This window comes from Oryzias latipes, chromosome 4, assembly GCF_053564925.1.
Source record: "Oryzias latipes strain Hd-rR chromosome 4, Olatipes_Hd-rR_3.1".
NCBI lineage: Eukaryota > Metazoa > Chordata > Actinopteri > Beloniformes > Adrianichthyidae > Oryzias > Oryzias latipes.
The window spans coordinates 30,654,125-30,678,426 of record NC_136240.1 but is presented as its reverse complement, the minus strand read 5'-3'; the positions used below and the strand labels follow the sequence as shown (position 1 = coordinate 30,678,426).

The 24,302-nt window shown below is 42.1% G+C and overlaps 1 protein-coding gene across 1 annotated transcript; it reads right to left on the bottom strand.

Annotated features, from left to right (window-relative positions):
* Positions 1–368: 368 nt before the first annotated feature.
* Positions 369–22,871, bottom strand: myo7ba (myosin VIIBa). Its single transcript, XM_011474393.4, has 48 exons — positions 22,752–22,871; positions 22,485–22,522; positions 22,287–22,388; positions 22,050–22,202; positions 18,673–18,857; positions 17,557–17,678; positions 17,332–17,474; positions 17,146–17,259; positions 16,893–17,046; positions 16,737–16,813; positions 16,540–16,659; positions 16,202–16,341; positions 15,918–16,128; positions 15,705–15,840; positions 15,450–15,625; positions 15,235–15,372; positions 14,991–15,149; positions 14,814–14,906; positions 13,679–13,773; positions 13,509–13,593; positions 13,199–13,417; positions 12,902–13,111; positions 12,599–12,811; positions 12,351–12,515; positions 11,977–12,267; positions 11,751–11,902; positions 11,550–11,676; positions 11,355–11,474; positions 9,774–9,947; positions 9,468–9,695; positions 9,221–9,388; positions 9,022–9,139; positions 8,221–8,347; positions 7,974–8,140; positions 7,700–7,881; positions 7,125–7,246; positions 6,882–7,036; positions 6,279–6,432; positions 6,021–6,176; positions 3,881–3,986; positions 3,691–3,804; positions 3,524–3,611; positions 3,331–3,437; positions 2,972–3,157; positions 1,975–2,091; positions 1,717–1,800; positions 1,519–1,638; positions 369–1,435 (listed from the first exon to the last, which is right to left on the bottom strand). The coding sequence occupies exons 2-48, from the start codon at positions 22,500–22,502 to the stop codon at positions 1,340–1,342; spliced, it is 6,687 nt and encodes a 2,228-aa protein (XP_011472695.1). The 5' UTR covers positions 22,503–22,522; positions 22,752–22,871; the 3' UTR covers positions 369–1,339.
* Positions 22,872–24,302: the final 1,431 nt, after the last annotated feature.

Genomic DNA, 24,302 nt, shown 5'->3' with positions numbered 1-24,302 from the left:
GCGGAGGACTGTGGAGAGGCTTTGACATCCCTACCCTGGTTATCCACTGCCAACTACTAATTGGGACGCCCCCCTCCCTCCACCCTTTGTTTGGCCTGCCTTCGCTGTCGGTTGTGCGTCTGGAAACCCAGCAGCAAAAGCATTTAGTTGTGCTTTCTCTTATCAATGCGGCACTCATTGCGCTGCCAGAGTGGTTCAGTTACTAAATCCCCCAGATGGCCTGACAGTTTGAGTAAAAACAATGAGAAATGATCAGTTAAGGTTTGTCTCTGCAAACTTTCACACATGTAAACAAAGCAGCATCTGATAAAAGTGCTCTTTTATGGCATTTAGATTGCATAGTTTTCAAAAAAACGAATTGTCACTTGTTTAGGTGGGAAAAAACATTTTATTTGACAGTTTTGAACAAAAAGAAACCTGGTTGACTGAATTTCTTCCCATGGGACCACAGCGTTTCTAGGACTCGTTTTGAGACACCCCGCGGTGTCTTTGTAAACCTGCGACAGGATGGAGCGCGGGCTGAGGCATCCCATCAGGTGGCTTCACGTCATTCCAGTCATCAGGCAACAGAGCCCAAATGAAAGGACGCTTAACCACACATTTTCAAATACCGCTAGGTTCACAAGCAGAAGTTTAAAGAAAAACTGTCTCTCTAATGCCATACTTCAAGAAAACCAGTCAATGCTCGGTATTTGTTATAACACTATAATCCATTTGTGCTTTTAAAGAGCATGTCGCCCGTGCAGCAGCGTACTTTTTCAGAAGAAAGGGCTGAATTCATAAATAGGGACACTGCAAATCGATTTTGCTGGGAAGCTTGTCCTGCGTGCACAGTGACCTTTTTGTGTGCTGGAGTAACTGATCCGCTTGTCTGTGCATAAAAACCACAAAGCACAAAAGTCTGGAACCGTGATTTTTGTGAAACAAAAAATGTAAGAAACTGGAGTCTCCTCAGAAATAACAATACAGAAAAGTGATGCTGTGAGCTAATGTTGGATCTTCTCAGCCCTGAGGTCGGCCTTAGACTCTGTGAACTTTAGTAGGTTCAGGTTCTGAATAGATTGACACATTTTTGAAAAGGCACAACAAAGATTTCTTTGACTTTAAGAGCTCAAACAAAAAAATTATGCAAATCAAAGTGTTTTTGCTGTTACTTATCCATTATTATAAAATTATTTTAATTATTTTAATTATTATAAAATCTCATGTTGATATGTTTTAAATAAAAACTCAATAATCAGCTTGTAATATGCAAAAAAAAAAAATCACTTGTTTCTCTCCACACATCACTAATAAAGCTGACAGAAGCAGAGACCTAACGCTGCTGCAGATCCTGTCTTCACATGTTGAAGCGCTGGTTCCTGGGCTGTGCAGGCCTTCTGTCCCTCAAATACACATTGACATAGGAGGTTATAAGATCATCCATCTTGTAACCCTTAAAAAAAGAACAAAGTATTTAGGAAAAAGCATGTCAAGTGGTTCTCAGCAAGTTTAGTGCGTTTTAAAGAGGTGCGTTACCAGTGAAGTTTCACACAGGAATTTGTTGCCCTTGACTAAACTGCCAATAGTCATGTGAAAATAGGTGCTGCCGCTGCACCAACTTGCAATGCGATTGAATGGATGAGTCGCAAGAACCTCCTTTAAAAACAGAGTCAACAAAGAGGTCAGCTGAATGCCATCCATGCTGTCATTTACATTAAATGTAATGCGTTTAACCTTAGTTTTAGGGTGGATGATTGTGAGTCCCAGCTTGCTGATGGCTATTCGCACAATATCTGGGAAGCTGGGTTCAGACGTTTGCTGAAAACAAAACAGAACAGAAGTCTTCTCTAACAGTGGTTTCTGCAGCAAGTTTGGCATGGTGACTGAGGTTTCAAAAGACATGACATGAGCACAAGTCTGCCACCCACTCCAAATTGATCACAGATGAAAAGATAAAGCGATTTCTGCAGGGCGTTTGCTGACAGCGCTTACCTTCACTTCGAAGAAAGCACAGCCAAACGTCGGCCAGCGCGAAACTGCCTTCAGGAAGCCCACTTTAGCCTCATCAGCAGTCATGTTGCCTTGTTTGTTATAGGAGGTGGCAATGTTCTGGAAAAAACATACATTTTAAATATGCATCAAGATAGAGCTTCCTTGTTCGGTGAAATTCTCTGCAACACTTAATGAGGTTAGTAGTTTTCTGTCACCCCCTGCAGCCCTCAGGCTGTGCTCTCACCGCTCTGACAGTGGGACCTCGGGAAAGCCAACAGTACTGACATTGTTCAGATAGTTGGAGCACATCCAAAGATATGCTTCATAGTTCTATATTTCCTCCATTGTAAAGAAATGCAGCTGAAAATAGCTGCCGTGAATGAATGCCATGCAGCATATTTTTGCAGATTCAAACAGCTCCTTTCATGTAATATTGCATCGGTTTCACTGTTGAACAGCCCCAAAGAGATACTACCAACCCATCTTCCTGACCGCAAAAGGGCCAACGGCAACTTTTAAAGTTGATCAAAAATGTGTGAGAGTAAAATCCTGCCAAACTTTAAACCTTCTTTGCCTAATTTACTTCATAAATTCATCCATCCGTCCATTTTCTTAACGCACTGTATTCTTCTTGGGGGCACAGGGCTGCTAGAGCTCAACCTGGTTACTGTTGGGTGAAGGTGGGGAACACCCTGGATAGGTCGCGAGCCTCTTGCAGAGTCACGCAATAACATGAGACAGGAGTTAAAACCAGGGCCTTCTAGAGGTGAGCTGAAGGTGCTAACCACTGCGCCACATACATTTTTTTTAAAATAACTTAAGCAGTGAATCCTGCTATTAACCCTCAATCAATGCGTCGCTTTATTATTGTTAGTTTGGAGCTTGAAAATGATTTTATGGTGTAGTTCATGGATGTTTATAGAATGGCTGCGCTACAGCCTCACTGAGTGGCGGTTTTGGGGACGGTGGGTTGACAAATTTATCAAGAGCAAAGTACCTTCTTCCACTCATTCTCAGAGATGGCCTTCAGCTGGTCGGCGGGCACCAGCTCCTTTAGCATCTTTGTAAGCATGGCCATCTGGCTGTTGTCTTTGCCGAACTTTGCTCTGAAGAGCAGAGCTGCGATGTTGACCATTTCGTCTTTGGAACAAGTGTGGTAGCCCCTCAGGTATTTTGGTACTTCCTTGAAGTCAGAGGGATGCAGGAACACATTTTAATCTTGAAACATTTCCATGTTAAATACGGTGACTCATTTGTTTTATCTTATCAGTTTGCCAGGTGGCTTATGTTTATGGAGGCATTTATATTTGCTTCAGGTGGAACGGGAAAAACAATGAGCTGTTCATTCAAATGAACCTGAGGGAAATGAAAGATCAGGTCAGCCTGAGTATCTTTGCCAGGGATCACATTAAACCACAGCTTCCTCATGAAGAACACAAGGTAGGGTATGTTGACCGGCCCGCCTGCAGAACAAGCATACAGAGTGTTTTCAGATGCAGAAAGTCCTCCAGCATTCCCATTGTGAGTGTAACCTATCAGGTGGTGCTACCGTCTTTCATCTGCTTGGATTTCTTGGACCAGTCAGTGATCTGTCTGAGGCTGTCAAAGAAATAGTCTGTATCGTTCAAGCTGATGACCTGAAATTAAATGAGACAGATTTTATATTTCTTAAAAAGCTAAAAATGATGTCAAAAGGTTGGAAAATGAGAAACAAACCTTGTCCTGTGCTTTGACAAAAAGGCTGTAGCCATCTGCTGAAATCAGGTTGAGCTTTTTAGAAATGCTTTTGATGAGATCTCTGACCTTGGTGCCGGTTGCCACCTCAAGTGTCTGCAGAAAGAGAAGCGTGGTCACTTGAAATACCACAGGTTAGCTAACATTACCATGTCTTTCTGCCTGCTCGTACCTCCATTGTGTCATTAGGAAAGTGAATTTTGTGAAAGATCTTGGTGCTGTTCTGCTGGATGGCGTCCACTTCCACGTGGTGTGGTGGGAGTTTTCTGGGCTCCATCCTAAAGCAGAGGGATATTAAGTCAAACACACACACACAAAAAAGAAAAAGAATGACACAAACAAAAACTTAAAACATCTAAAGGTTTGCATTTCTTAGACATTGGACCCAACAAGGAAGCTTCATCTGTCTGTTTGTAACCTTGACCCTTCGCTGAAGCTGTTCTGCTCCTGCAGCACTCCCACCCAGAGACTACAGCCACCCTCCATTGACTCCCAAGGAACAACTTTACACCAAAAGAAGAAAAACCTAGGAACATTTTAGTTTCTGAAGCTTCTTTGATCTTTATATGCTTAAAGTATTTATTGTTCATGAAAGCAGGGTGGTCAGGAGATTTACAGTGAGTCACTTTGCGTTTAGTGGTGCTCAAAATATGACATATTTAGTAGTTTGCTTTTTCATAGGTAAGTGGGTTGACCAATAAGTGAACCCAACATAGTATGTCAGTGTATTCCAGAGTATATCTGTTCAAATATGGAGGTAAAATATACAATAAATGAATAAGATTCTTCAGATAGGTGGGGTGGGCATCATTTCTAACCAAAGGGGCCACAAAAGTTTCTAAAAAATGTATAAGTGTGTTTACTGCTTTAGAGTTGATCATATTCAATTTAAGGTGAATGGAGCCTTTAGCAACAAGTTAATTAGTCACTTTAGGAAACGTACCTACGGTTAGTTTCATTTTCAAGAGTGTCCACTCCATTGATTGTATATGAGAACTGGACTGTGTGACCCCCTATTTGGCGTTCCAAACAGGAATCACCAGCAGGAACCAAGAAACCAAAGGAGAGGCAGTAGTTTATTAGAAATTTGCCTCTGACTTGTGGGCGGGACTTTTGGCATGAAGTAGGGCTTCCCCTGCTGCTATTATCCCTCTGTTTACGCTCACTCCCACTAGCTTACAGCCCCTGACACTCCCAGCCAAACATTACTGGTACAACAAAACGAGCACTATCAGATCTATCCAGCTGTATCAAGCTCAGTGGCCTTGTGGTAGAGTGTCCGCCCTGTGAGTGCAAATCCAGGCAGAGTCATACCAAAGACTCTAAAAATGGGACCCAATGCCTCCCTGCTTGACACGCAGCATTAAGGGGTTGGATTGGGGGCTTAAACCACCAAATGGTTCCTGAGCGCGGCTGTGCCTGCAGCTCACCGCTCCCCCAGGGGAGGGGTCAAATGCGGAGAACAAACTTCACACACCAAGGGTGCTAGGTGTGTGACAGATAGTGGGACTTTAACTTTATCTTTTGATTCAGATTCCAGCTCACAGGAGGAAAAAAAGATGTTCAGGGATCTATTTGTCTACAAGTGGATGCATCAGAATGGAGCAGTGCAGGGAGCTTGTAGTTTGCCGTTGTAAGTTCTATGTAACAATCACGGTCTTTTTAAGGCTATATTTTTTTAAAAAGGCAAAAAAAATACTTAGAAATGGAATTCTAAGCTGAATTTTCTTTATCTATGTCCTTAATCATGAGAAAAAACGCCACAAAAAGGTGTTAGAAACAACAAAAACACCATCATTGTCACGGTGGGTCTTGATTCTCTGTGGATTTTTAAACTCAGGCTATTTTTTAGTATTAAGAAATGGTAGAGAATGATATGCTGTGTTTACAATAGCTACTATACTAGTTACTATTTCTACAAGTCAAAATGGGCCGAGGACAGATGTGTTATTCTTATCAATTCACAATTATGAAACAGTTAAATGTACTGACTTCACGATTTGCAGTGTTTGTCTTTTTGATTGATGTAAAGTGAACAGACTGTTGCTTCTTCATGCAAATGTGAGGAAGCCCTTCTCCTAAATTTAGCATGCAGAGTCTAAACGCAAGACAGCATTTCCTTTTCTCACCACAGTGTTACACGATATGGTCTGTTGCAATGAAGGCTGCTAACCCTGGGAGGTGTGAAGCAACTGCTTTTCTACAAACCTCATTGGCTGCCCTCAACTTTCAAAGCCGAAAACCCTGATCACACAGTCTCTTTTTTTATTGTTTGAACTCTCCCCCTTTTCAATGTTGAATTTCAGTCAAACCTCAGAGAGCTCTGCAGCCGCTGCAGGCAGTCAGAGGCGAGCGCATCTCTGCGTCTGGTTTCCAGAAATCGCTGAGTGTGCTTGAGAAGAGCCTGGCTGGGGGGGAACAGACCACAGCAAAGCCACAGCAGCTGCCAGCCTTGATCGATGCTGGACCTGAAGACAGAAGAGGCGTGTTCAAGAGCAGCTGATGCACTAGAGACTCTCTTGAATGAGAAAGCACTCAAATGACCAAACTTGTAACAGTTAATCACGCACCGGTTGTTGTTGCTGGTCATCTGCTTCATTATCTGACAGTAGATTTCGTCCCGGAGAGCCTCGTTTTCTGTAGCAGGACTAAAGATCTGATCGGTGAGCTCCAGAGGATTCTGCACCTGCCTGGTGGGATAATCTCCCATGTACTTCAGGATGGGTACACAGCAGTCAAAGAGCCGTAACAGCAGGAAATCTGAGCTGCTTTTACCAAACACACTTCTCTTGTTCATTCTCTTGTTCATTTGGTGCTTGGTTATGCCGTGCAAAGCTTGTGTATGTATCACTAAAACCTTTAGGTTTATACAGTTTTTGTTGTCTACAGTTTTTTGCCTGAGAATGCTGCAAAGAAAATTCATGTCTACAGAAGATCTCATTTTCTCTTGTTGGCAAAAATACCAACGGAAAAGGTTCTACATTCGATTGGTTTTTAACTTTACTGAATAAACACAGAAAGCAGAAAAGTCCAATGTGCCCCAAGCTTTGGATTGGGATATTAGATTTTTAACCAATAGCTAAAACAAAATGATAGGAATTCCAGCTGAGAGGATAAACTACAGAGGGACAAAAACGACAAAATCCTGTTTTTCTCTGGCATGCAGAGGATATCTGTAAAGGCCAAGCAGGCTTTCTGGCTGAGCTCCGGGTTGCCCACCAACTTCTGGAGGAAAGGCTGTCGGATGGGTTCTCTGGAGTGAGCCCAGAGCCTTTCAGGAGCAGCATTCCTCGAAATCACCTGGCGGTTCACATCCTTGATGGGCTGTCTGTAGGATGAAATGAACAGGAACGGAGTTGCTGCTGTCACAAACACTACTCTGCTGATTGGTGAGATGAAGCATGCAGACTACAAACCTGAAATATTGCACAGAGAATTCCTTCAGTGTGGCCAGAGGCGCCCGACCCACTGACCCTGTTTCCTTCTGGTTGGTCTGGATCAAGTTCTTCCTCTGGTTTGGCGGGAGATTGATGAGACTCTAAAGAGGATATTCTTTTAAAGCTCAGCAGAACTGGAACACAGAACCATACCTGATATTCCTCATGAAACTCCATTATTTCTGTTGTCTTTATCCTCTAATTTATGAGAGGGATTGTTTTGCTCTCTTTTTAAATATTTCAGTTTTTCTGTGGGGATGTTTTTGCTTTTATTTTATGTTCAAATCTTAAATGGTTTTCTTTGCTTTGTGCTTTAATCTTGTCCAGCCTTTCCAGATGACAGGAATTCCTGTCCAAAACTAGCTGTCAGTTATCAAGACATCAAGGTGGAAAGATGTCAGGCACAAAACTTTGTGAGAAAGACTACTGACCAACACTAGAAAAGACATATTTATCCTTCCGTTTGTTTGACATAAAGAAAGAAAAATCCTATGTATGTGCAAGAAGACAAAAAATAACTAGATTTCTTTTCTGTTTGATTGACGCAAACGTACCATGACCTCATTGGTGGGTTTGGTCAGCGTTGGCAGTATTAGGATAGCCTCAACAGGGACAGCTCCTCTCTTTCTGGTGCTGTCATTTTCACCCTTTACCCAGCCGCGCCCCTCAAGGAGCTCATTGTCCTTAATAATGATAATGAGGTCCCCTTTCTTGAAGTTGAGGAGGGTAGGGTCATCTGAGAGAAGAGACAGCCAAAGAATCAGTCAGCACTCAGAGGAGACGAACAGAACCCGGGGGGATGTGTGAGAGAAAAGGGACGGCTCTGACCTTGGCCACTTGCATCCTTCAGTGCCACAGCATACTGGGATCGCTCAGTCAGACCACCGAGGAACATGGTAATCAGCTCGCCCATGTCCTCAGCTTTGGACCCGCTCAGCGTAAAGTCCCCTTTCAATGTCAGCAGACACACAGCCTGCCCAGCTGCTTGATCAGCCCTTTAGAGACAAAACAGTGCCCACATCAAGAAAACTTCCAGAAACCTCTGATTCCACAGCATCGGTGAGAACAACTCAACCTGCTGCTGTTGACTCCAGTGACTTCTGGAAAGGACAGCTCCAGCAGCCTCTTCTCCCTCTCATCCAGGAATGTGATTCCAGTCCAGTTTATGGCCACTATGAACTTGCTTTTTTGCAAAGGAGGACCTGGAAGGATAGCAGGACAAAATGAGCTCAGAAGTTGAGTTCATCACAGGCCCCCAGAAACCCTGACAACATTTAGAAGTGAAAGCGGCAGAAAAACTGTTGTTTCTGTTAATCTGCTGTTCCGCCTGTTTGGTCACATGAGTGAGGATTTACCTCTGCTGACACTTTTTGGTTGATCATTACTCCTCAGTCTTTCATATTCTCCATCCAGAGAAGCTCAAAAGTCCCATTTTACGAGTGCAAGTCTAGTCTGCAGTCTTTACATTTAAGTACAGGTCTAAAGTCTAAAAACTTATAGTTACAATGACTATTTTGTTTTCTCAAATTAACATTAGACCACTGTCAACAGGTTGAGAGGACACTTTTAAAGATTAAAAAGAAGATTAAAAAAAGAGAGAGAGCCTTTATTTTTAGAGCTGACAACAATGTTCTGGAGCTAAAACATAAAAAGATTTTTTTTTAAGTTCTAAACCTTAAGTTTTGAGTGAATTCTGTGAGACTTAAGTCCTTTAAGTCCTCATATCTACCTTCATCTACTTTCCTGCAAAAACAGTTGAGGTTAACCTCAAATTTAAGCGCATCATTCAGACATTCAAAATGCTGTTGATGGTTATTTGCCACTTTAAAGCTAATCAAGAGATCCATAACCTATTTTCTTCAAAACAGACTTATACCTGACACCTTGGTGACCTCAAAGAACCTGGAGAAAAAGATGGGCCACTCCTCCCTGGCAAAGTCGACGATCTCCGCCTTCACAGCGTCCTCTGTTTTTCTTGAACTCACAAACTGACCCTTGAGTGGGGAACAGCAGACACGATTTCAGCACATTTGATTTTTTTTTGGTGCTTCCCTCGAGTGCAGGCTGTGACTAACCTGAGAGTGAGCGGTGCTGACCATCTGAACCCATTTGGCCTCAGATTTGGCCTCCAGCAGGGAGTTGCTGACGCACTCCTGCACAGCTTCCTTCACATAGTCGGGACGGCTGTCACGACCGTGCTGGATGTACAAATGCTTTGCTGTGAGCTCCACGATATCATCCTCCTGTTGAGGTGAAACATGTGTAAAGCAGCTGACAGGCTTTCGTTTAGTTAAAACAATTGTTCCTGATGACGCCACACACCTTTTTACTCTGGTACTCTCCAAACTTCAGGCCTTGGATGATCTGTTTGTAGATCAGATCTGTGCTGACCTTGTCCTTTTTGCAATCGTGCCACGGGGTGAAGATCTCTTTGCGGATGACAAGGCGCCACGGCGCGTGCCTCTCCTGACCCCCCTTTCTCTTCACCTCCTGCTCACACTGGGAGATGGCATCCATCACGTGATCCCGGGCACTACCCAGAGCCCACACCTTCAGAGGAGATGGACTGTCAGAGGGTTCAACTTACCAAGCCTTCAAAATGATGATATATCATGTCTGCCTGCGTACCTTTTCATACATGGCAACATAGAGGGAAAAGCCAAAGGAGTCTGTGAGTTTGATCTTGTTGCAGACCATCTGGCAGATCTCTTTGGATGTGGTGGCTGAATCCACAGGGACGTTGATGGAGACGCCGTTCATCAGCCTCACAGAAACAATCATGGGCTTCCTCGTTTTGGTGGCCTGTTACCGGGCAGACAAACAACACAACAAGTTGTAGGTGCAACCTTTATGATATTTTGCAAACAGCATTTAAGTACTCAATGTCACAGAATTGTTGCTAATCCAATCAATGATTTAAGATGGTCATGGCTCACTCCTTACGCTACAAAACGATCTGCCCCCACCCCTATTTTTATGTTCCGCAGCAGCCCTGGACTGCAAGGACCAGATTGTTTTCTCATGCACCTTAGAGCAAAAATTTCTCAAAAGCCATCAAAATTTGCACACACGTAGGACTCGATGAAAATACATTTTTGTCATGGTGAATGACCCCCGCCCCCCCTCACCCCAAAAAGTGTGAGAAACTGTCAAAAAATGAATCCGCGCAAAATCTCTCATGGGCCTCAAAAAAATAAAAATTTTCAAAATCTCCTAATGAAAGCAAAACACGTGTCTAGGATATCCAAAGGAAGTTCTGAAAATATTATGGGATGGCCCAAGAGTAAATTTCTGGACATTTTTGCACAGTTTGGGAAAAAAGCTTTTTTTTCAAACAATCTTCACAAAGTTTTACACACAGGCCGCCAGCTTAAGTTTACAACCATAACTGAAGATTCATTGACTTTTAACCTTGGGAAGAGGCAGCCACCATGAATTTTCAAATAGAAAAACCCCCTTTACTACCAGCTACAAGTTTAAACTTTTCCTATGGATCTCGATCTATCCCCTCCTAATTCCTTGAGCATCATTGGGAAGCTATTTATCAAGAAGTTGTGCATTTGGAAAACTGGCATTTCTCTATTACTCACATATTTTTAAACTGAATATTGTGAAAATTGAATACACATATCATTGGCTCAAAACAATGTAACATGCAATATGGACATATTAGGAACGAGGGCGAGGTTACAAAATCCTCAGTTACCAAGGATATTCAAAAGTTTTCTATTATATATTCTTCTAAAAATTACTGAGACCTGTTTTTCACCCCCAGGCAACCAAAAAATTAAATGGTTGCTATGGTAATAAAACCAACAGAAAAGCCACTATTTTGAGAAAAAATATCTGAATTGAATCTGCCACAAATTAATAAAAGTCCTGACAAAGTCAAGGCTTGTCAGGAATGGGCCAGTGGCAGGTAGCGAGGCTTTAAATTTTAACAATAACATTTGAGACAAAAACAAAACATTGTTTTTGTAAATTTGACCATTTTCAATAAAAGAAAAACACGTTTCAGTGCAGTTACAACACCAGTCTACCAGAGGAAAATGTGACACATTAAACAAAGAGTTAAATGAAAGCAGAAACGTCTGTTGTTTCAGGTTATCCTCTCCTGTTTGTGACCAAAATCTTTCACTTGTGTTCCGCCTCTCATCATACTGTGGTACTGAGCTGACAGATGAGACAGAACTGCTCTCATGAGAGTACCTGCAGCTCCAGCCAGGCCGGAGGCTCCCCCCTTGCTCCGTTCATCCTGGTGCGCCGCAGCCTCTCAGCACAATATGAGGCAAAGTCTCGTGGGGCGCCACGGATGAAGCTTTGAAGATACTGCCGAGACAGGAGATGAAGGGTCAAATAGAAGATCCCAGCCCTATGGATGGGGCTGAGAAGGTTTTCACTCACCCGCGTGAAGCGATCACTGGGAGGAAACACTCCCAGGCAGAGGGACAGCAGAATCCAGCCACGCAAGCAGCTGTTGGTGTTGCTGTTATCCTGAAGCTGCTTGCAGATCTGACAGAAAATCTCATCCCTGTTCAGGCAAAAATGAATGAGACGAGGTTCATGAAGGGACAGTTTCTAAACAGATGGAGAAAAAAACCCAACCTGAGATCCTGTCTGACGATGCCATAACCAACGATGATGTGCAGCTTCTCCAAAGATGTCAGTGGTCGGTCCAGGGTAGGTTCGTCCGGATCAATGTCCTCTTTCAGAGTATTTAGAGGGGTGGGTTTTACCACATCTGTCTGATCCTCGGACTGAAAGAACAACATGTTCATGAGTGCACGGAAAGAAGCCGTCTACTGGGGCTTTGTTCAAGCCTCCACCTCACCTCTTCCATGATGACGGACTGCTTCCTGAAACTCGAATTGGACTTTGAACTTGCGTTATCCGGAATAACTGGTGTTTTTTTGTTTCTGGATAGGAGGTCAGTGAAGGTAGACCCTTTCCTTGCTCGAGGGTTTCCTTCAGGAACAGTGTACACCTTAGAGTTCTGAAGATTCTCATTGGGCACCTTCCTGTTTTTTGTCAGGAGGTCTGTAAAAACCGAGGCCTTTCTCTTCTGTGCTGGGTCCTCCGCAGTTATCGAGGGTGTGTTCTCTTTTTTATTCCTTAGCATCCTCTAAAAGAAACAGGGCACTTAAAAATGTCAGATGCAGTCGTGCCAACCACAAAAATGAGGGAAACTTCAGATCTATGACCCACCTGATCCAGGCCCACCATGTGGCTCAGACGTCTGTCTTTCCTGGCGACCAAGTCCTGTGGCATGAATCGCTCCTGTGGGGAGTTCAGTTGAACTCTGGTCTGTTTCTTTGGCTCTGGGAGATCACCCATGAACCTCAGAATGATCCACCACACTGTCAACGAAGCCTGAAGACACAAAACAAACACCGGAGTGACCTACCGAAGTAGGAAGACAGGAAAAAACCTTGAATGGAATTCAAAGACGGTACCTGAACATCTTCCTCGTCCTCGTGAAAGAGCAGGGGCTTTCGAAGCCGCTGGCGAATGTAGGTGGAGGTGACTCCACCCTGGAAGTACATGGAGGCAAACTTGGAAAAGGTAAACTCATCGAGGTCATCATAGTCCTCTTGGGGAAGATTTTCCTCAATGGGCAGTTCATCGATATCAATCTCTTCAATGATGGTCCGTTTCCCTTCAATATTCTGCAAACACATCAGATAATAAATATAACTTAATAAACTCCAAGTTTCTCTTACTATCCTGGTGTTGAAAAAAAAACAGTTCTTCCAGACCTCGAATCCCACAGGTGCCTGACCTTCCTGCCCTCCAACAGAGTCGGGCAGGAAGCCGAACATGTCGTCCACCAACTCCATAGCCGACATGGATTCAGACTGCTTCTGGGCCTCCATCTGCTGCCTCCTCCACAAGATTTCTTCTAAGTGTTTCTGTTTCTCCAGCAGAGCCCGCTGCTCTGCTTCTTTCTCTTTAGCAGAGAGGTACATCTAAAAGAGCAGCGCTCAGAATGAGGGACCAGACACAACCCATCAAGCTGTCGAGTGAGGCACAAGGGGTTCTTCCATAAGACTCACGTCTCTCTTCATTTTTTGGAGGGCTCTTCGTGCCAGCACGCCCCTGGTGTGCGTCTGCAGCACGATCACTGCATTCCTCTTGCGCTGCCATTCCTTCCTGGCCTGATATCCTCTGATGTGGGTCTGCAGCACCAGAGCAGCCTGACGCTTTCTCTTATACTGGAGGTGTAGGTGACGAGAGCGGACCTGAGCCTGTAGCCTCGCAAAGCCAAGCTGCACCTAGAGTTACAACACAATTCCAGCTTGGATACAAGGTTTTCTTCAATTCCCATTAAAAAAAAAACATTTAGATTTAAGAAACCAGGTGTACCATTTTAAACAGCTTCCTGCCTTTGTGCCCTCTCCAGTTTTTCTGAAGGACAATTGCAGCTGACCTTTTCTTCAAAAACTCTCTCCTTCAGATGACATGACATCAGCAGATATAAGATAAATATCCACAAAAAAAGCAGAACACTAATTTGCAGCCTGGTGTTTGCTTACCTGTATTTGTAGCCCCTCAGGACCCTCTGGATCAAAAGGGCTTTGGTGTTCAGCTCTATCATTCGCTCCACTTCCAGCTTTGTATCATGGATGTCCTGTTGGAAAATGACACCAAAATGCTTTTAGCTGACACAAATTAGGCCTGTACAATAAATCATAAATTGATCAAGGTTAAGGTATGAACTTATGCAAAACACAGTGTAAACTGCAATTAATGGTTAGCTTTAATGTTTACACACCCATACACTAAGAAACCAATTTTTTTTTTAAAAAGCCCAAGCGCACGCTACATTGTTTGTGATTGTTGTCCATATTGGTTTTAGCCAGTTCTACCAGAAAGGCAGATCATTGTTCTTTGGTTTGTTTCCGTAACATAAAAGTTCTTACTTGTGCCATTCTTCCATATTTTATTCAAATAAAACTGTTGCAGTGAAATGGAATAGATGTATAAAACTATGATTGCACTGGGCTCGGCAAGTCACATTCAAGCGAGCACTTTCAATGAAAAGTCTATGTAAACGCATGTACTGTATATGGTATTCAGTTTTTTGGAATCCGCGTTCAAAACTCTTGCATTCACGCGTCGCTACGCAGGTTTCTAAACCATTTTTGGGTTCTACGTACAAAATGCATGTCCACTGAAAGGTAAACCAGTTGAACCTTGACCAATCAGAGACTCGGATTTTGTAGTGACATATGGGTGGTATCCCTTACAACTCAAGGAAGTGCCAAATCTTATTATGAAGGAGAAATGAATAAGTGCGGTTTATGTGACTCCAACTCTTTCATATATCGGAACAGAGCTGTAAAAAAAGGCTGAAGGAAGGTTTGCAAGATTTGCACCACTCTGACATTTCACACCAACATCAAATACATCCAGTGTGAAATGTACTTGGCATTATATATAAACAAACTAAACACATGCTCTTGGACACATGTTACATGCCCGGTTGTTCATGTATCGCAAGTCATATCGTCATTGCAATATTGATCGCTAATATCGCAGATCACAACTTTTCCTCATTACAAATTTATCTAACTATCTGTATTGTGAGAATAAACTTGCATGTTGGGCTAGATGAGTTCAGAGTCTTCGTGTTTAGGGTTGTTTTTAATATTTTACTGATGGGATCACCTTCAGAAATATCTTTGTCTTGCCTGTCTTCCAGTCTTTGTCCTCTTTGAGCACACTCTTACAAATGGTCTCACAGCACTTTTCTTCGCTTTCCTGTTTGGACAAAGCAAATAAAAGTCAATGAGAAAATCAATGGCCAAAAGGGGGAGATGGACTTTTAGATGGTGCCCAGCTCACAGTTGCAGGGTTGCAGATTGAGGTCTTGAGGAGAACCCGGTAGCGGTCTAGAAACTCTTTGAAGGTGTAACGAACAGGATATCCAGCTTTTCGGATCTTGATGGTCTCCATCATACCAGAGTAACGCAGCTGACGCATGCACAGGTCTCTGTCAAACAGCTTGCACACAAATGCATCATTTTTACCTCATTAGGCTGGATGAACACAAAACTTAATTCCTGCTGTTTAAGGCTTCTCTGCTCACCATGGGCCTCTTAAAGTCATTGGGTTTGATGCAGCGAATGAAATATGGCTGACAGGCTGACAGCGTTTTCATCAAGGAGTCCAGAGACTGACGGAATTGACCAATCAAAGTTGGCACCCGCTTCTTCTCAGGAGTTTTCTATTAGACAAAACAATTCTCTGAGAAACTGCGTCTACTGTCCAGGTGATCTGGGAATTTAGACTCACATTACTCACATTGGTGGAGCTCTTACTCATGGTGATTACCATCCTGGGATTGCTGCTGCTCTTGATAGTTTTGGAGCTGGAGGACAGCTCATTCTGAAAGGTCTGCCTGAGGAGTTTGTTGGTGGAAGCCTCCACGACCTGGATCATATCGGAACTGAAGGCATCACGGTTTTTCTCAAGGAAGCCTGAAACAAAACAGAACTTGTGAGAACAAAGCGGGAATTTGGTGAAAGTTTTTGATGCTACAAAGCCAAAAAACAGAACCTTGTGAGTCGTAGTAAACCTCTCCTGCAAAATGCCGGATTCCAAAAACTGTTTCATGGACGTTCTTTGGGCGAATGTAGACATTTCCTTTCTCATGAAACTGATTCATCTTTTGGAGCAAGGTGGTGTCTGTGCCCTGAAAATGAGTCAAACTACCAAATTATCATCTGCTTTCCTATAACGCAACTTTTTGGGAGCAAGGAAATCAGAAACCTTAGGGAAGTTGCTCTCCTCATCAATAAGAGCCAGCATGTTCATGGTTTTGCTTGCCAAAACGTCAAGGGTTTTCTGGTTGTCTTGGTATTCAATGTGCTTCCAAACAATGTTCTCTCGACTGTACTCATCCTGCTCAAGCTTGAAAACATGCTTGACAAAGAACTGCTGAAGCTGCTCATTGGCAAAGTTGATGCACAGCTGCTCAAAGCTGTTGAAACAGATAAAGGAATTTTAGTCTCAAACTCAGCTCTAAAAACAACCCAACTGTTGCAAACCCCAACCTGTTCTTAGTGAAGTTCTCAAACCCAAAGATGTCAAGAAGACCAATTGACTGTTGGAGATCTTTGTCCTCCTCGGCGGTCTTGTACACAGCAGAGTTGATTTTGTTGACCACCCAAATGAAGAGTTTTCCATAAAGAGCCTGAGCAAGAAAGAACAGTATTACCCTTGTGTTACCCCATGGTTTAGGTGACTACTCAATTCTGACTGGTTCCATAGACCACTAAAAATATGGCGAGTGCAGTACAACCTGCATACTACATGCTCATCTTTCTGTTCTTGCTTTTTGTTGACTGTACTTTGTTGGTAATGTTTGCCTTTCCAGAGTGAAGCAACTTACTTTGACGAAAGCATCCCTGCCATCCACTGCCTGAGCTCTCGTTAAAAACTTGGAGACAGTCTCTTTAATGGTGGAGACGGAGCGCTGGGTCAGACTGGTCTCCAGGGCTTTGGGATCCACCTAAGATAACAGATAAATGGAGTCAGAGAAGACCCTCAGAAAAAGCTCGTCCTTTTGCTGAGACAAAAAACACCTGCCTCCAACAATTGGCTGGCCATGTTGAAATGGGAACATTTGCAGAGTTCACAGCCTTCCATGTTACTGACGATGGTGCCTGAAATCAAGCAGATATGTGACAGATAAGATCATTTGTAGACGCTGTATGAGAAAAAAGGTCTAATGGCTGCCTTTACTCTCAAACTCCACGTTGCCCAGGTGAAGGATGGCGGCGAGCAGTTTAAAAATCTCCCAGGAATCTGCCTCTGAGAAGGTGAGGATCTTCAGAGCTGAGCGGAAGTGAGCAAACTCCTTTACGTCGTCTCGCCCTTCACAGCTTGTGCAGTTTCCCTAATGGAAGGGTTACAGCACTTAAAGCTAAATATAGTTTGATTCACACTCAACGAAGTCACACAATTAAACAAGTCGTTTATTGAAATGTGACTGTACCATGGTCAGATACTTGTAATCAGCTGCTGTGCCAAGAGAAAGAATCTTCTTCTGGTCTGCTGACATGCCCATCAGCATGTAGTAAAAGATGTGGTAGTTTCTTTCCTCAGGCGCCTATTAAGGAAGTCCACAAAGTTCATCAACAAGACCTTTAGTCTTTTTACTACCACTGACTAATTTGCCCACCTGGCGTATGACTCTGGACTTCTCCAGCAGATACTGCTCAATGCGGGCCCCTTCAATGGCCCCGCTCTTGTTGAAGTTGACATCAATATACTTTCCGAACCGACTGGAGTTGTCGTTACGTATGGTTTTGGCATTACCAAAGGCTGCAGGGGAATGGAAACATAGGTCATTAAATATTTGGGGCGAGTTTGCTGAGGAAAACTCATATGAGGAGTTTGCTTCAACCTTCCAGGATGGGGTTTGCCTCGAGGATCTGCTGCTCAATCCAGGAGTGCTGACCGCTGACTGCAGCCAGGTACTGCAGCATCAGCTTGGTGCTCTCAGTTTTCCCAGCTCCGGACTCTCCGCTGTGCAAACAACAGAGATTTGAGCGCTTGGATTTTGTCTGTAACTACTTTGGATTTTACTGTGATTTGTTTCTCCTGATTGACTCCTATTCTATCACTTCTTTTTGGGTTAAATAAAATTGACTGTACAATCTTTGATTTTTGAACTTTCCAGAATGTTTAATTTGAAATAAACTCCTGGTCTTAGACAATTTCTGCAGTTGCACAGCAGATCAGCCTTCAGTAGCTACATTTGAAATGAATCCCCCTTAGTTTAAAAAAGGTGTTCCACATGAACCTGTTTTAGGACCAACTACCTATAGTTTCCATTAGCCAGTAACGAATGACTCCTCTAGGTCTCTGTTTATTATCAGCAGTACGTATACAATTTAGCAGTTATGACTCTTTGTTTTCATAAAAATTAAAAAAAAAAAAGGCAATAGACTCAAAAAAGGGTTTACTTTTTTCTATTTAAAACTACCTGGCTTTCTGTTGGGGGAGATAGTTTTTACTCATTTACAAAAATGAAAGTACCGTAGTCAACATATTTATCCTATGATAATTAGCTTTAACATAACAACTGTAAGTAACTCTAGCATTATAATCATATTTTAAATAACGTGCTTATTTTATTCCTACCTTTTTTTCTTACCTTATTTTCGCTGAAACTGTCTAAGACAGAAATGTTTTCAAAAGGCATCAGCCTTATTCTAGCAATGTAAACTACTTTAAGCTGCATCCAAACAGACCTAAACACATCCCGATACGTTTCTAGATTTAGGACAGTCTACGATCTGGTTTAAGTTGTTAAATTGGGTTGAGTAATTGCTTCATTCAAAAGTTGCAATTCTTTCCAAGATTTCAAAACTCCTCTCCAGCAGTTAGTTTTACTTCCCGCAGACATATCCATCCAGTTTAACCACCTCTCAAGTTAGCAGGGCACTCATCTAAAGGCTTAGACTCACTGACAGTCAAAGGGAAACAGGGGGAACTGAGCTCCAGTCTTGGGTCTGACCTGATGACACAGCACTGGTTCTTGCGATTGCGGCGCATGTTGAAAAAGCACGAGTCTGCAATGGCGAAGACATGCGGTGGCAGTTCGCCCAGCCGTTGATCTGTGTACATGTGCACGTGGTCTGTGGTGTAGATGGGCAGCAGCTGGTAGGGGTTGACTGCGACCAGAATGGAGCCTGTGTATGTCTGGAAACAGAGAGATTTTTAATGTCACACAGCAGAACGCTTGACGAGCACAAACAAGCCCCTTCAGGGGGAGAGCAACATTTATTCACAGCTGTGGGGCTAAAAAGCCCGTTTTAAACATTCTAAATACTACAGTGAATAGTCACAATCTGCTGCTTTAAATACTGAATGATCAACAAATGGAAGGAACAGGGAAAAGGGGTGCCAGCCACCAGTTTTGGAAACCACCTAACCACAAAACACTTTTTTTATGTTAGACATTCAAAAGATCCTATTTTAAGGTTACATTGAATAAAGCAATAAATGCTATATGCTTACACAAAATCATTCCTTCAAAACTGAACAGACAGATCTGAACTTAAAACCGTTTAAGTAAAATAATATTATAGGTCTAGTTTTACCTCATTGTGCACAAACCTGAATAATGTAGAGATTACATTATTCCCCTAATTTCTTTAAATTATATCTATAACCAAAAATTCCCTTGTATAAACATAAAAACAAACATATAAGTTTCACTTTTGAAATGTTGATTTTCCTTAGGGTGGTAAACAATTTCTGAACCAATCTGACTACATTAGTTAAATTATTTGCCCCTAAACCAAATAATTTAATCTCTGAGTTTTTTTAGTGTCTTTGGAGGAACTTTTTCCAATATATTCTTTTCCATTTTTATTTGAAAAAAATGCAATTTATTCAACCCTCTATAACGATTTATTTCGTATTTCATGTTGGTGTTCAGCACTGACTTTATCTTTGAACTTTATCTATATTTGTTGAATCTCTTTCTTATTGTTGAATCATAAACTCTAATCTTAACTGGGTCAATTAAGTAAGGCCTGCACTTATTTCCGTGTTGCGCTTCTTCTTTTATGACCTTTTGGATGAGTCATTTTGTTCAGTCACTCTTTTCCATTCCTCCAAGTTTTTCCCATTTGTGGTAATAGTTGTTCCTTAGAGCTAAACAAAAATAGAAATGTTCTTGTAACCCTTTGAGACTAATTGATGACTAGCTTTGCTTCTTTTGTGTTTCTGAATTCCTTTTGATGACTGCATCATGTGTTTCCTTATGTATTTTACCTGTTGCTGCTTCATTTTCTCACACCTTTATTGTGGCCCACAGCAGCACTGACTGCAAAAACTGTATTGTTTTCGCAGTTGGAAAGATTCCAGCGCATTTCAGCGAAAATTTGACCCCCGCCGCATGCTCGAAAAGTCACCAAAATGTGCACACACCTGGGATAAATTGAAAATGAATTTTCCACAAAGTCAACGTCACCCCCCCAAAGACGATGACATCACGGCGAGCCATCCCGTAAAAAGAAATTGAATAGGGCGAAAAACGCTTATGGGTCAGAGAAAAAATTATTTCAAAACACAGTTACAAAACCAAAATACACCCGTTGGGGATATCCCCAATAAAGTTTTGAAATCATTATGGGACGGCCACACGGCCTGCGGCTTGGCGGCCACTTTGTGGCGAACTATGAGAATTGGCGATTTTTGTGTTTTTCCACAATATGGGAAAACGATACTTTTGTTTGAGCGATTTTCATGAAATTGCACACACTTGCTGCCAGCTCCTGTCTACAAACACCACATAAGTGTCCTTTGACCCTGGGAAAACCTTGGGAAAAGGCCATTTTTTCAAAATGCAAGATGCTGGCATTTAGAAAAAGAGTTAATCAAAATTAAATTGTTCCACAAAAGCAACAATTTCTATTTCACGATGGTCTACGCAGGTTTTTTTGGTATTTTAATACCAAAATTTTGCTAATGGAAGCCCTTTTGCTGGCATTTTCTTCAATAGCTACCAAACTATGTGACCCAATGAGTCCAAGTGTGTCCCGAATTGTGACACTTGCATCCCAACATCAGACACACCACTTTATTTTGCAATCATAGATGCTGAATATTCCATATGAATTTTTATATTAAATTGTCAGAGGTTCCCACATGAATTCTGGCCATTTTTTTCAATAGCTCCTGAACTATGTGACCCAAATGAGTCCAAATGCATCCCATTGATCAAGCGTGATATTGACCTAAGAAACCTTAAAATCTGAATGACTACTATGTGCTTCCTTCCTGCTGCTATTTTCCAGAGATTGCTGCTCCTATGTTAATGACCTTTTTTGGAGCGCCACATTTTTGTCAATATTGTGACAAACTTGGATACATCACTGACAGGTGAGGAAAATTAGCTAAGCTATCTGCAAGCTGTCCATCATGAATGATTGCAAAACAAAGTGCTGTGTCTGATGTTGGGATGTCAGTGCCACAATTCGAGATACATTTGGACTTGTTGGGTCACATGGTTTGGAAGCTATTGAAAAAAATATCTGCATATTAACTCAAAACAATTTTTCAAGTGAAAAATAAGTAAGATAGTTTGGACACAACTTCAGGAAAAGGTTTATTGTAATCCATTTCTTTTTGCAAAGCATTTAGTCTTGGGTTTGATCTCAAATCGTCACCATATCATGCTCTTGTTCATTTGTTGACGGTCCCTCAGAGACACCACTGGGCATCAACGCTGAACGTCAGTCAAATATGCAACCTAAAACTAACTTCACCGCGGCGCCCACGTTCATTTAGCCGTGGTTAAGCCAGCCCCCCCCCTTGGTTTAGAGCAGAGCATGAAATGCGATTGTTGCTGCTTTCTGTTTTCCATAATAAAACAGGTTATCTGTTCTAATTAAGTATTACTACAAAAATAACATTCATACACACGACAAAGCAATCCTCACAAAAAATTTTGTACTCTTACTGTGTAGTTTTTGAGTCATTAATGAATAAAAATAGTAATTTTGGCTGAAGATGTAATAGAAGTTTTCAATTTTGAAGTTGAATAAAGTGACTTTGCATAACTCCAGGCCATGTCTGTCTGTCTGGCAAACAGACAGACAGACAAGGTTTTCATACATCATAATAAATTAAATTGTACTTTTTTTTGTGCTAAGGGTTGACTCATGGCTGAGAACACACCACTGAGCTTCGATGGAAAAAATACTGGAACATTCTCTTTCCACTGAGGTTGATTCGTCACCATGGACACAAACACCCCTGGTAAAAACAGCAGGCCAAAGTCTACAGCTAAAGGTATCAAGAGATGACGTGTAAGCATTTCCAGCCAGATTATGGACGCCATAAAAGTAGGTGGTTCTGCGCTGAAGGAGAACAGAAACTTACATAGATTTTGCCCTCTTTGTGTCGCACCAGCAGGTTTCTGAGCAGCCCCTCTTCGTTCAGATCACCCAGCATGATCATGTCGTCCACACCCGTCACCGAGGATGGGTGCATTTGCCGGATCTTCCCCTCATTCTTCTTGTCCACCTTGTGCACCTTTCCGTGTTAGAGGAGAACAGGGATTATGAAAAGTCAGTTTCCTGGTGTGTGAGGGGAGGACAATCATGATGGGTGTGTTACCTTTCCTTCATCATCTAAAAGTTGAAGCTGGCCCGTGTCTGTGAGCTGAACTTCTGCCCCAATGGGGACTCCAACACCTGGGTCTACCCATACAAAGTCCCCCTGTTTAGGGTGGAAGGATTTGGAATAAAAATCCAACAGTTTGTGCAAAGATTTTAGCATTTTGGATCATGAAAATACAGTACAAATTACTCTTACCTTACTCAAATGCACCATGACTCACAGATAGATTAAATCTGAAAATAAATCAATCACAATTACTGATAGAATCAATATAGATGATGAGTTAAGCACATCCCAGAATCTCTGCATCTTAAGAAAGATATTTTAAAGGTCAGGTGTTCATAATCAAGGCAGGTTGGTTACAAATGGCTCTGCTTCCAAAAAACTGAACAAATTAAAATAAATCACTAGAAATGATTCTAACCTAAAAACTGTGTCAAAGGGTGGAGAAGCCACTCTTACCTGAGAAAAGGTGCGCGGCAGCTGCTGAGGGCTCTTCTCCTTGTATGACAGGGAAGCAGCCCGGTTTCCCAGCAGCCTCGGTTTTATGGTCTTTTGACTTTGCTCTTGGATAGCAGAACCACCCAGTAGTGTCACAAATGCCCCAACATTTACAGGTGTTGTTACAGAAGACACACTTTGGTGTTTCCAAACACAGAAAACACTCCCACTAGAATATGTTGGTCTCATCTGTTTGTTACAAAAGCCTGCAGACTCAAAAGTTTTTAATAAATAACCCTTTATATTAGGATTCCTAATGATCTAAGGAATACTTCTACAACCACCGGCCATTAGGCACACATGACAGCAACTCAATGCAAATTTAGGCATGTAGACATGGTCAAGACGATCCGCTGCAGTTCAAACCAAGCATTAGAATGGAGAGGAAAGGGGATTTAAGTGACTTTGAACATGGAATGGTTGTTGGTGTCAGATGGGCTGGTCTGAGTGTTTCAGAAATTGCTGATCTACTGGGACTTTCTCCCTCAACTATTTCTAGGGTTTACATATAATGGTCCAAAAAAAAAAAAAAAAAGAAAATGCCTTGTTGATGTCAGAGGTCAGAGGAGAATGACCAGTATGGTTCCAGCTGATGGAAAGACAACAGTAACTCAAATACACTGGTTACAACTGAGGTCTGCAGAAGAGCATCTCTGAACGCACAACAGGTCCACTCTTGAGGCAGATGGGCTTCAGCAGCAGAAGACCACACCGGGCTCCGCTCCTGTCAGCTAAGAAGCAAATCAAATCAAATCAAATCCAATCAAACTTAATTTATATTGCACTTTTACAATTCAGAGCACTCAAAGTGCTTTGCATAAAAATATAATCAAATTTAAAAACAAAAGGACAAGACAAACAAATGTTTGGTTTAAAACCTGCATAGTACCGACAACCCCCCCCCCCCCCCCCCCCCCACACACACACACACAAAAACACATACACCATGTTAATAAGAGTGATAAAATGATGCCATGCACAAACCTGGCTTTGTACTGAAGTGAAGAAACGATATTTTGGGGACATGTCCACATCAGTGACCCCCCACTCAAGTTCACGGAGTACACTACCACAGGACCCCCCAGCACTAATCATAGGAGCCAGACCCCGGAGATCCCATTGCAGCGACCCCATTCACTGAGAGGAATGGGGTCGCTGTGTGACCTCCGCTGTGTGGACTGTGGAGGATCCCTCTGAGGAAAACATTAGAGTTACAACTAACATGTAAAAGGAATAAAACTAAAATAAATAAATAAGTACATAAATAAACCTTAATAGACAAATATAAAATGGTTAATGTGAACAAAAAATAAAATAAATAAATAAATGCATAGACATATATCAAACTGGTAGAGAACATAAATAATTAAAATATCAAATAAATTCCTAAATTTCAACTAAAAAATAGATTAGATTAGATTAGATTAGATTAGATTAGATTAGATTAGATTAGATTAGATTAGATTAGATTAGATTAGAAGAACAGCAAACTGAGGCTACAATTCACACAGA